We start from the raw sequence: 13,185 nt of genomic DNA, 5'->3' as shown, positions 1-13,185 counted from the left end.
GCCCACCGTTAATTTTTGAAAGAGCCCCAGTTTCTCACACATACAATAACATTTATGCATTTCTGTATTGTCCCACAGCCGAAGCATTCTGGGAGGTATGCAGAGTCCATTAAAAGAGATAACAGTACAATAAAATATCAGAAAAATATTTATAAGTTTTAAATGGCTAAACATAAACAATAAAAACAGACAATAAAGAATAACAGAGAGAAAGAGAGAAAGAGATAGTGACTTTGCAGAACACTCGATGAACCCCCTCAAACTTCTGGGTAATGAAATCTGCAGCCCCAGACAAGAGTATAGAGAAGATTAGAACATGCAGGCATGGCCAGAAAGAGACTAGCAGGACCAAGCAAAACAAGGTGGCTGTCTCAGCCTGTAGATGATGTTTGCAGCTCGGAAGGTGAAGAGACAGTCTCTGCCTTTCTTCGTCGTGGCCTCTGTGCATCACACATATGGGTGCTGCGCCTGCGCAGTGCCTAGGCCGGAAGATTAAAAAGCTAACGGTTCTTTGGCGGGAAAACTCCGCTCCCCTCCCCCTTCGTGGTATAAATAGAGCGGAGTGTCCGCCGTTCACTGTGCCTCGTGCCTGTTAACGTCCTCGCTAAGATATCTCAAGAGAATGCCACAGGAATAATAATAACTCCATGGTGGCCGAGACAGCCGTGGTTCGCCACCCTTCTTCGTCTATCCAAAGGGACGTTTCTTTGCCTCCCGTCTATTCCTCAGCTATTAACGCAGCAAAACAGAGCGATCCGACATCCAGATCTGACTGCCTTGAGGTTGACAGCATGGTGGATCACTTGAGTCATTCTGCTGCGTCGGTACTGACGACATCCAAACCTCTACCGGAATGTATTCACTCCACTGTACCGACGGCCCCTAGGTCGGTTTCAACGACAACTGCTTCGCTACCGGTGACTGTTGACCAGGAAATTCAGGTAATTCTCACATCTGCTCTGAGACTGTCCACTTGTCGCTCTTATGCGGCTAAATGGAAGAAATTTTCCTCCTTTGCGGAATGCCATTCTTTTTCTCCTGGAATGGCCTCAATTGACAATATTTACAATTTCTCTTGGAACTTTATCATTTGGGACTGAAACCGTCATCCATTAAAGTTTATGTAGCCGCTATTTCACACTATTGTGGTGCGCTTCAAGGGATTTCAGTTTTCTGTCAACCTCTACTTCGACGTTTCCTTCGGGGGTTACAGAACCTACACCCTTCTGTTTGCCCGCCTATGCCAACCTGGAGCCTTTCGGTCGTACTCCAAGCGCTTACCAAATCTCCGTTTGAGCCACTGGCGACTGTCAACCTACGCCTGGTGTCCTGAAAAACAGCTTTCCTCATAGCGGTGACATCAGCTCGGAGAGCAAGCAAACTTTCTGCTCTCCGCATAGACCTTCCATATCTTAAATTCCATAAGGAAAAGGTCGTTCTTCGTATAGAGTCTTCCTTTCTTCCTTAAGTGGCTAGACCATTCCACTTGAGTCGAGATATCGTTCTGCCAGCCTTCTTTCCAGCGCCGTCGAATCCAATAGAGCGGGCTCTACATACCCTTGATGTTCGCCGCTGCCTGGCTTTCTATCGCTCCCGTACGGAATCCCTCCATCATACAAACAGACTCTTTGTTAAGTACTCCGAACATGACAAAGGACTTCCAGTCAGTCGCACTGGATCACCCAGGCTATTGTCCTGGCCTATCAACTATCAAAAATAGACTTACCTGTTACCCCCAGGGGTCACTCCACACGAGCTGTTGTGACTTAGTCCGCCTTTGCCGCTGGGGTCCCGCTCCAAGATATCTGTAAAGCTGCAACGTGGTCAGGGCCATGCACTTTCGCCAAGCACTATCGGGCTTGATGTGTGTGCCAGGCAGGACTGCTCTTTCGGCAGAGCTGTTCTTTCGTCCATTCTTGGCTGACGACACCTCCCTCCTCTGAGTTGGGTAAGCTTGCTAATCACCCATATGTGTGATGCACAGAGGCCACAACGAAGAAAAGCAGGTTGCTTTCCTGTAACTGATGTTCTTCGAGTGGCCATCTGTGCAGTCACACAACCCAGCCACCGGCCCCACTCGGTGTCCATCATTACATACTGCCTCGGTACCACGCTGTAATTTGCATCGGTACCGATGGTATATGCTGGCGAGTGGATATTGTTCTCGGTACCGTACTATACTTTGCATCGGTACCGTTGGGGCTCAATGCCATTTGCAACTAATTTTATTCTTAACCTGTAGAGGGTGAACGTTCGGTCTTCAAGACTGAACAAAATGGCGGACACTCCACTCTATTTATACCACGAAGGGGGAGGGGAGCGGAGTTTTCCCGCCAAAAACTGTTAGCTTTTTAATCTTCCGGCCTAGGCACTGCGCAGGCGCAGCACCCATATGTGTGACTGCACAGATGGCCACTTGAAGAACATCAGTTACAGGTAAGCAACCTGCCTTTTCCAGTCACAGATAACTAATGGATTCCCTCCCGAGGAACACCTTTGATTTTCAAGTCTTAGTGCTCCTCCAGTGTGAAGCTATTTGGGCAGGCTGGGATGAGTGGAGTAGGAGAAGCCATATTTGTTAACTTGTGCTGGGTAACTGTTGTAAAAGGCAGTGGTGAGTGAAAACCATAGTGTACATGTCAGAATCTTTGATTTTTAATTCTAAACACAAAAAAGGGAAGCATAGGCAAAAGATGAGAGGAGAAGTCCTGTAATAGTTGTATTATATAGTTATATTATTTATTAAAATGCAGTAAAACCACAATTCCAATTCCCTTACTTTACAGATCCATAGAGTATTAAATTCTCTCTCACACATCCATGCACAGACACCCATGGCTCAAAAAGCTATGAAACTACTTTCAAGCCAGGTAAAGACCTTTTTATTTAAACATCATTTTAATTGTTAAAACATATGATCTGGCCAGGGCAACTTCTTCTTCCTTCTCTTTCTCCTCCTATATTTTTATTTACTTAATCTATACTGATAATTTTAATCTTCTATTTGTAAATCAATGTATTTTTTATTTTGTATTTAATGGTAATTTATTATGTGCTATTGTATTCCATTGTATTTTATCGTGTTGTAAGCCGCCCCGAGGTTTCGGCAAGGGGCGGCATAGAAATGTTATAATAATAATAATAAAGAATCCAGCAAAATCAAAGCAGTGTGATTTCAGAACCAGTGGGGTGTAGAGGTTAAGAGTGCAAGTTTGGGTATCAAGTAATCTGGTTGTAGTCCCTGCTCAGCCATGGAGCCAACTGGGCGAGTTTATGCCAGTCACAAACTCTCAGCCCAACCTACCTCAAAGGGTTCTTGTGAGGATAAGATTAAGAGGAGAAGGAGGGAAATGGTTCCTATTTATTTCATTTCTGTACCACCCATAGCCAAAGCTATGTAGGTGGTTTACAACAACAAAGTATAAAAGAATAAATGCAATAGATAAAAACATAAGAATTAAAATGATTTAGAAGAACATAAAAATACAAAAAGATCCAGCTAAGAATCAAAGAGAGCCACCTAGCTAATCATGTCAGGTGCCCTGAATGACCAGCCTCTTGAGGGGTCGGTACTTGAGAGAAGGCCCCAGAGGTTAAGCATATTGTTCGAGTAGATGGGGGTTTGGAGTGGCACTCCAACAGGTATTGCAGTCACAAGCCATATAGAGCTTTCTAGGTTAAGACCAGCATGTTGAATGGGGACCAGAAGCATACAGGCAGCCAATACAGGTGGGCCAGAACTGGTCTTATATGTTTGGACTGTCAGGTCCCATTTACTAATCTAGTTGCTTTATTCTGCACCTTCTGGACCATCTTCAAGGGCAGTTCCATGTAAATTTCTGAAGCCAGGCAATCTCTGTCAATTAATAATGTTCCTGGCCCTGCCTGTAATCCCTTGCTGGCTTTTAATTAGTGAAAGAAATTAGGAGGGTGGGTACTTGGAGGAGGGCTTTCTCTGCGGCAACGCCTAAGTTATGGAATGCGCTCCCCAGAGAGGTCCGCCTGGCGCCGTCATTTGTTTTTCGGCGCCAGGCAAAGACCTTTTTATTTAAGTGGCATTTTAATTGTTAATATTATTGCATTTTATCTGGCCAGGGTGGTTTATTTTATATTGTTATCTTTGTATTTTTAATTTTAATGTTTATATTTTAATTTAATGTTATTTATTTTTAACTTATTGTTGTAAGCTGCCCCGAGGCTTCGGTGAATGGGGCGGCATAAAAATGTTTTAATAAATAAATAAATAATATAAGCCAGGAGGAGCAAGGATCCAATACACAGGTAGTTGCATGAACCTTGTTCACATCCTTGAGCTGTACTGACTGAAATTCATTGAATAAATCTGGACAAGACAGTGCTATGTATTGCTCCATCCATTCAGTTGCTGTAACTCTGGATTCCGAGTCCCAGCAGATGCAACAGTTTTTTTTCTGGAAGTACCTAGTGAGTAGGTTAAAGGAGACCAAAGATGGTTCCAAGGTGTCCCTGGGACTGGAGTGTAATAAGCCCTGGACAACCTTGAAAAGCCCTGCTGGGAGGCAAAAAGAGAATTGGATAGAGACTGTGAGGTATTGTTTCTTCGCTGCCTGCATCATTTCTGCATTCCACAGGGCAACCAGGGCTCCAACAAGAGCTCCAGCCATGTCAACTGGATACTCCCCACAGAGCTCTTTGGAAACCATCCAGATTCATTGGCCTCCAGTGACAGACCATCTTCATGGGTCCCACAGCCTTGCAGAGGGGAAAAGCCACCATAAGTCTAAATCTCAGCAGGCATTGATCTGACTATGACAAATGGACTGAATCAAAGGCCCCCATACTCAGAGCACTATCCTTATATCCGAGTGGGTGACATGTTGGGACAGTCCTGTGGTTGTCATGGTGACCATGAACTCATGCGCTGCACTGGACCAACCCAGATCTCAACTACATATGCCCGATTGTCTGCCTCATCCACAATTATACCATCAGTGACAAATGTATTATTCTGCAGCAGTCTGGCATTTAGGGGCAGTATCTGGAAACCTGAGGGCTGGCCGACAGGCAACCATCAAATCCACAGGTGCAGGAGGTCTGGAACAGTACAGCCATTAGCTCTTTAGGCTGCATTACCTGCACACGGCCAGTTCTCTTCCCAGCACCTTATCTCCCTCTACCGATCACTGTGCTACTTGGGACCCCTGGCATCTCCCCACTTGGCCCCACAGGCACCCTCCATGGCCCCAGCATAGACCCACAAAGCAAGGATGTGTGAGAGAGAACCAGACAGGCACCCTCACCCTCATGGCATGCTGAAGGGGCATCACAAATGTGTGTGCCCCTTTTGGGACCTCCCACTTCAGGGATGCAACTTTCAGACAGCTGCTGCCCAGCAGCATGTCTGCTTTTATGCTGAGAAAAGCTGGAAGCCAGAAAGGGTGGGGGGGGGCAGTTGCAGGAGCAACAGCAGGTCTTAAAATACTGTACAGAAGTCCTCATCCTCACTAGTCCCCAAGCCTCCTCACTACTCTTAGTACCGGGATGCAGAGTGTCCTGGCAGAACTCTCTTCAATAAGCCACTTTTAGTTCTTTAATATATAAGATGGAAACTTTTCGCATAAAATGGAAGACATCTGCAGCCTATGGTGGCCCAGAAGAGTCCGTGAAGGAACGTGTTGGGGCAGGAAGCATGTCTGCCTCAGTCTTTGGGGAGCAATATCACTGCAGTTCCTTGTGCCTGGCATAAGCAACCAGCACTGGTCCTTATTTCACATCCCATCCCCTGCAGTTTACAGATGGGCAGTAGCCATTGAGATGAAGGAGTTGTTGGGTGAGGGTTTGGTCAGTGAGCAGCAGGAGAAATTGGTGAGCCGTTAATGAAACATCCATGGGCAGAGGCAGTCTATCTCTACGGCATGGGTCTGGGACAAAGAATTTGAGGTGGCAGCTGTCATTTCACCTGGCTAGTGGACCCTTCCCACAGGTAGGGCAAGAGGTGCCTTTCCCCTCTTAATCCACGAAGCAATTCTTATGGCAGGCTGGCATATCGTATTAATAAATAAGAATAATAATATAAAGAAAATTAAATTTTATGGTACTTCTGAATGGACTGAGGTGCTTATGATAATTTAATAATAATAATTTATACTTTGTGATGTTTTATGCAGGGGTTCCTTGAGATTTGAATACTATTTCAAGGGTTCCTCCAAGATAAAATTGTTGAGTAAGGCTAATTTAAACTGTTGGGGATGCTAGCAGAGTGCAATACCTATCACTTAGAACTCCTTTTCAATTTATCTTTATGAAAAGCATAAGCAATAATTTGGCCTCTAGCTTCCCATTCAGTGAAGCATTAGTTCTGGTATCACAGAATCATAGAAGGGGCTAAGAAGGCCATTGAGTCCAACCCCCTGCTGATGCAGGACACCAGTTGCACCATCCCACTCAGATGACTATCTAGTTGCTTCTTGAATGTCTCTAGTGTGGTAGAGCACACAACCTCTTTTTAGAGCTGGTTCCACTGTCGTATTGCTCTCACAATCAGGAAATTCTTTAGTATGCACTTGCTGTACTATAGTTTAAGTTCATTGTTCCGTGTCCTACAATCTGGGATGCATGAGTGTAGCTCTTTTCCTTCTTCTTTGTGACAGTCTTTGAGGTACCTCTAGAATGCTATCATGTCACCTCGTCTTCTTTTCCTTAAAACTGAACAGGCTTAGTTCTTTTATCCTCTTGTTATAAGATTTGTTTTCCAGGCCCTGTATCATTTTTGTTGCCCTAAACATCCGGATCAAATACTGGAATAGCTGACTCAAGCTCATGGGAGCATCGTTCACTCCGATGTTCATACCCTCTGATTGAATTCATGGTTAATCCTGTGACAGTGCTTCTAATTGTCCCACTGACTTCGGTTCTAATGCCTCAGCATATCCACACTGAACCGATTCCTATTCCATCAAGCCACACAGCTTTAATCTATACCATCCTCTCTATACCATCCTTGGTCCCAACACTTCATTAAGCTACCACAACATCCACCTCAATTCTGTCAGCATCTACCTCTGTCCAGACCAGCTCGGATCCAACTGCACTGGATCTGATCAACTCAAATCCAATGGGTTCAAATCTGACAACTGCAACCCAACATTCACATAACTTAACCTTCCAAACCACAGATTTTGCTCATGATTACCTTGTGACAAACACCTTAGACTTGCATCCTGGCATCCAGCAGATTCTCATGGCTGCCCTTAAACCTAACATGAGAAACTCCAATCTTACCAAATGGACAAAGTTCAAAAAAATTTGCTTCACTCTATCCATCCGATCCCTCTTCCGCATTGGTTTTGAACATTTTACAATTCTTGCACTCACTGTATGTCTCTGAACTAAAACCCACATCCATGTGGGTATATTTGTTGGTGATGTCCGCCTTCCACAGTCCAATTGAGGGACATACTGTCTTTTCTCACCCCCTCATCTTTTTGGTTTATGAAAGGGCTGAAGAACCTACATCCTCCAACCCATGCTGTAGTTCATCCCTGGAGTCTCCCCGTAGTACTACATGCGCTGACTAAGCCTCCTTTCAAACCTCTAGCTACTGTTGATCTCTGACTGCTATCTTGGAAGGTCTCCTTCCTCGTGGTCATCACCTCGGTGCAGAGAGTGAGTGAGCTCTGTGTGCTGTGGGTGGACCCTCCACATCTGACATTTCTTAGGGACAAAGTTGTGTTGCGCAGTGATCCATCATTTCTACCTAAGGTCTCTTTGACCTTTCAGATTAACCAGGAGATAGTCCTGTCAGCCTTTTTCCCTTCCCCCTCAATGGACATTGAGAGGGCTCTGCACATGCTCCACATTCGCTGAGCACTATCACTCTATTGATCCCAAACAGAGAGCATTCATAAGACAAAGCACCTCTTCATGAAATACACGGACCACTGGAAAGGTGACCCTGTCAGACCTCAACAACTGGCGCATTGGATCATCAGAACCATTAAGTTGGCGTATGAACGTTCCTCTTTAGACTTCCCAGACAAACCACAAGCACATTCCACGAGGGCTATATCCACTTTACTGCCTTCCACGTGGGACTCCTGATTGAAGAACTGTGTGAAACAGCAACATGGTCAATACCGTCAACATTTTTCCGACATTACATCCGTAAACTCTTCTCCTATTGCATGTAAAGGTTTATGAACTCAGCTAATGAGGACAAATGATGGACAATATTTGTCGATTTCCAGATCAGTGGATTTTCTCATATATGAAAATCTGTGTTTATAGTGATGTTAATGATGTGTATTGACTGACAGATTGATACTAATACAGCAGAATGACATGTATGGTGACTATATTCCTGAACAACACCTCCCACCACCACTGAGGGATGCTTGCTAGTCATCCGTATGCGTGATGCACAGAGACCACAACGAAGAAATGCAGGTTGCATACCTGGAACTGTAGTTCTGTGAGTGGTCATCTGCGCATTCACACAACCCACCCTCTAGCTCCATGTCGGTGTTGGTGATTGTACACACATAGTACACTGCTGCCTTTTGACTTTAACAATTAGGAAGCTATCACACCAAATCCATTCATTGCAAACTTCGGTCTCAAGTAGAACTGAAAAATGGCAGGAGCCTGTCTTTTCTATAGGGGAGGGAGGGGGTGGGCTCCATGGAAACTTCTGTGTAACCTGCATTTCCCTGTCAGAGGAAGCTAACATAATTCTGAATAGTAGTTTCAACAAAATGGCAGATTAATATTCATATTGTTTACCATAATCTACACTATTTCTCTCAACCACTCAAAGTTGGTACCCTCAGAATTTGAAAATAGCAACCAAATGAATCTAGCAACATAACTTACTTCTTTGACTATATCAGAATTGCAAAAGCTGTGGTTCTCCAGATGTTGTTAGATTCCAGTTTCCATCAGTTCCAACCAGCATGGCCAGTGATCAGAATTATGGAAGTAGCAATCTAACAACATTGCTCCCTATCTCTGGACTGCAGTTTAATTCCTCTGCTATACAAGGCTATGAAATTCAGTAAACAAAAAACATACAGTTTACAACAGCTGTATCAGTGATGGTGACCCTTTTAGAGACTGAGTGCCCAAACTGCAACCCAAAACCCACTTATTTATCGTAAAGTGCCAACAGTGCAATAAAACCTGAAAATTGAGGTTTTAGTTTAGAAAAAAACAACACACAGCCAGTCCAAGCAAATATATATATATATATATCCTTGGCAGCACACTGACTGACCATGCGAAAGCTCAGACAAGTCGTGGCTAATGAGTCGCGGCTCGTGATGTCATCACTTGGTGCCGCTACTCCTTTCCAAGCATCGGCGCATGGCCCCTATGTGCACTGTTACCTGATGCTCAGCTGCTGGGGCGATGCTGGGGTGACTTGTCTCGCATGCCGACAGAGAGGGCTCTGCGTGCCTGCTGCAGTACGCATGCCATAGGTTCACCACCACTGAGCTATACAGTTATCAGTAAAATACCAAGATCACATGCTTTAGCACAATATCCTTTCTAAGGAGGTAGAAAGTATAAGTCAAATTTTTATTTTCCCAGAGCAGACTCCATGTAGACTGGATAGAGAATAAGGCATGCAGAGGTGACAGATTATAGAAAATTGATGACAAACAATATAGGGACACCTGCTTCTCTTTTGTAAAGTATCCTTCCTCAACCTAGGGCCCTCCAGGTGCATTGGAAAGCAACTGCTACCATGGCTTGCCAGATGAACCTAATATGCCTCCTTAATTAAAAGCAAGGACCAAAGTAGAGATAAGGCTAAACATGCAAAGTTACGTTTAAATTATTATTAATAGAAAGCTTAAGAAGGTAAGTTTCATCAGAACTGCTGCAGGAAGGAAATTTTAACTTTTTGATCTATAGCTGTGACACTGATTTAAAACACCCCCCCTACACACACACACCATTTTGCTCTTCATCCTTTGGGCAGAGGAGAGCAGATCCTTTTGGGAGGTTTTAGGATGGCCTGAAAAGCAGTAGATAGGATTCTCCTTGTTATTTCCACAGGAGATAGAAGGGTTCAACTTCCTCCCTACACACCATAGGTCCAGTGAAAATTGGGGGCTCTCTCATGCCTGCTAGTCATTTAAAAAAAAAAACAAGGAAAGAAGAAATACTTGATATGCTTCCCAATGTATGCTTAGTGCCATATCCAGTTTAACCCCAGTATTACTGAACTTAGTGGGACACATTTAAGTAAATATGCATAGGATTTAAAGATGTCTGAGAATTTCATTTTAGTTCACAAATTACTCAAAAATGTTCCACTTGCAAAATATATGCAATTAATTGTTCTTGCACAGTATCAGTAGACTGATGAAGGAAAGTCTGTATTCAAGTATTTTTTACAGAACTTAGAACTGCATTTGGCTTGTATTGTTATTTACTTAATACCTTAATTGATATCTTAATACACTTTGCTCTGTTTGATTTTTGTTTTTAATTTCCTGATCAAACATTAACCTTGTTTCTCATCTCTTGAAAATTTGTCTTCTACAAGGGATCTGGACCTGTAAATGAGAAAGAGAAGTCATCCAAATGCTGCCAAGTAAACCTTTCAGATGGATCATCCTATTCAATGACAATTAGAGCTGGAGTTTCAATCAAAGAGACATTATCTGTGTTCTGTGAGAAGCAAGGCATTAATATAGCTGCAGTAGATCTGTTTTTAGTTGGGGGGGATAAGGTATATATATTTATTGTTTAAGATAAACATTTTAAAGTTATTATATTATTTTTAACATTTAGAAAGTATCTAATGTTTTCTAAGTGCTGTACAGGTCTTATGAGGAATAGAAAAGTAGAGGAAAGCTGTTGCTCCTTTACTGTTCCCAGTGGAAGAGGCCAAGTTGGTCTCTTCTTGGACATGTTCTTCCTGGGAGGCAAGGGGGGCAAACTTCAAATAATTCTTAGAATCCCAGCTGGTTGTAGGGGTCAGAGGATGCTTCCCATTGGTTCTCTACTGCTGTGGCAAATGGCACATGCACCAGAGTCATAAATTGTTAAGCTGCTTTCTTGATGTGTTTTTCTTTCTACATTTTTATCTCTAGTGTTACTGTTAATTAGTTGTATGCATTCTCACAAATAGTGAATGTAATCCTAACATATGTACCACACAAGCACTCAGCTTTCATTTAGAATAATCTTCATGGTTTTTGGGTTGTTTTTTTTTTTTTTTTTCATTTTAAATTGACTTGTTTGTTCAGAAGACAAACTTCTCTGATTCAGAATCGTTTATTCAGCTTTTGACTATGAAATACAGGACTACTAAGCACCACAAAAATAGGTCCTTGTTATAGGCCCTTTGCAACCAATAAGTGTATTTGTACCTGAATATACTGCAGAGTGTAAAAAAGGGTTGCAACAGAAATCAGTAAATTGATTAATGAGATAACCTTGTGTAGCCCAATTAAAACGAATGCCCAAATGAATCAAACAGTCTGTGACTCTTGGATCATCACAACCAACTGTATCCTTCAGTGCATTTTTGCATTTCCCCCAATGAGATGTGATGTGAATAGGACACTGAGGTGTGGCTGCCATCTATTCCTTTTCCATCCATTCCTTCACCCTTTTCCATACCACTAACTCATGGTTCACTGAATTCTGAGTTGTGATTTGTGAACAGCCATTGTCTTTTTAACCATAGACAATGCAGAAACGAAACCCATAATTTGTTGCTGTGTTGGAGATAGTGGGCAAGAGTGGTTAAAGAAAAAAAAAGAATGAATGAATGAATGACTTATTCCAGTAGATTCAAGAAATCAAAGGGAAATTCAACTCTAGATCAGGAATGCTGAAAAACAAGCAAGGGAACATACTATCTGACCAGGAGAAAATAAAGAGAACATAGAAAGAATATATAGAACTATACAGACAGGATGAAGAGATGACAGAATCCTTCAAAGAGAAATCCTATGAGGAAGAGCCTGAAATATTTGAAAGTTAAATGAAAGCTACTGTCAAAGTATTTGGAAGGAATAAAACACCTGAAGTAGATAGAATACCAATAGAATAATTCTGAGCTGCCAATACTGAATCAGTACAAATCCTAACAAGAATATGCCAATAAATATGGAAAACAACATTCAGTATACATTCCAATCCCCCCCAGGCCAAAAAAAGAAGAAGAGTAGATTAATCTAAGTGTGGCTTAGCATTATGTGTGAACCTGGCCAAAAGCTAAGGTGAAAATTACCAAGGAATACTTTGTACATGCAAGTACTATACTTAAAGTGGAATGAGTCATTCACAATAGTAAGCTGGAAACAGGTTAAAAAGATAACACATTTTAATTTGCAAAGAAAGAATCTGACAAAAAGGAATTCATGTTGCAGAAACAAATATTTGAATTACTTTGGACTAGAAGTATTCTTTGCATAGAATCAAATGAAATTTACAGCCACAGAGAAGACATTCTTCTAAATAACAAGTACTGTAGAGAGTGTTCTAAAAGTAAATTGTTTATAATATTAAACTGTTATATTTTTCATCAGAAAATCTTGTCAATTAAAAGACTGCATGCTTTATAGGTAACATTTAAACCTCTTTAAATAAGTAGACTTTAAAATAAAGTTCCTCATTAACCCATTATTCTCTCCCTTCCATGTTTGTAGCCGCTTGTATTGAATCAGGACAGCAGTATTTTAGATTCTCAAGCTCTTCGCCTAGAAAAGAGAACGTTATTTCGGTAAGAAAATAGTTCTATGCTTTTTGAAAGCTGTCAGTATGTGGTAAAAGCATAGTTTTAATATCCCGTAAAATAAAACAGAAGGCTTTTGTCCCAGGGCAACATTTCCAGATATAGCAGTTCTGCTTCACAAGCACAGTTCTGCAAGGAGGTCCCAATTCACTTCAGTGGAGAAGTCAGAAGATACATAGCTGCAACTACCATTAAAATAAATAGAGTACCTGCTTGAAGAACTATTAATTAAGCACCTTAGAACAGGGTCAGTGGTCACAACATGAAATGAAATGTGATTTACAGTTCTTTTTTCCATAGAAATTGGAAGTTTACCTGCATTTTTAATCACTAAACCAGTTAGTTCTTCATAATTACATTTGTATATTTGGATATGATACTAAGCCCTATGCTCATGAATTCCCCTCTCTGCTTGTTCACCCTTATTTATCTTCTCACTTCTGATATACTGT

The 13,185-nt window shown here is 42.0% G+C and overlaps 1 protein-coding gene across 5 annotated transcripts in view; it reads left to right on the top strand.

Annotated features, from left to right (window-relative positions):
- RGS12 (regulator of G protein signaling 12) overlaps window positions 1–13,185 on the top strand; it is a 172,590-nt gene that overhangs the window by 86,151 nt on the left and 73,254 nt on the right. For all 5 annotated transcript variants that reach the window (XM_044418484.1, XM_044418483.1, XM_044418485.1 and 2 more), the window contains 2 exons: window positions 10,532–10,717; window positions 12,648–12,721. In XM_044418484.1, coding sequence (XP_044274419.1) covers window positions 10,532–10,717; window positions 12,648–12,721 — 260 coding nt within the window. The remainder of the gene's footprint in view (window positions 1–10,531; window positions 10,718–12,647; window positions 12,722–13,185) is intronic.

This window comes from Varanus komodoensis, unplaced genomic scaffold, assembly GCF_004798865.1.
Source record: "Varanus komodoensis strain SLA01 unplaced genomic scaffold, ASM479886v1 scaffold9, whole genome shotgun sequence".
Classification (NCBI taxonomy): domain Eukaryota; kingdom Metazoa; phylum Chordata; class Lepidosauria; order Squamata; family Varanidae; genus Varanus; species Varanus komodoensis.
The sequence above is the reverse complement of the archived record's forward strand: the minus strand, read 5'-3'. Positions and strand labels throughout refer to the sequence as shown.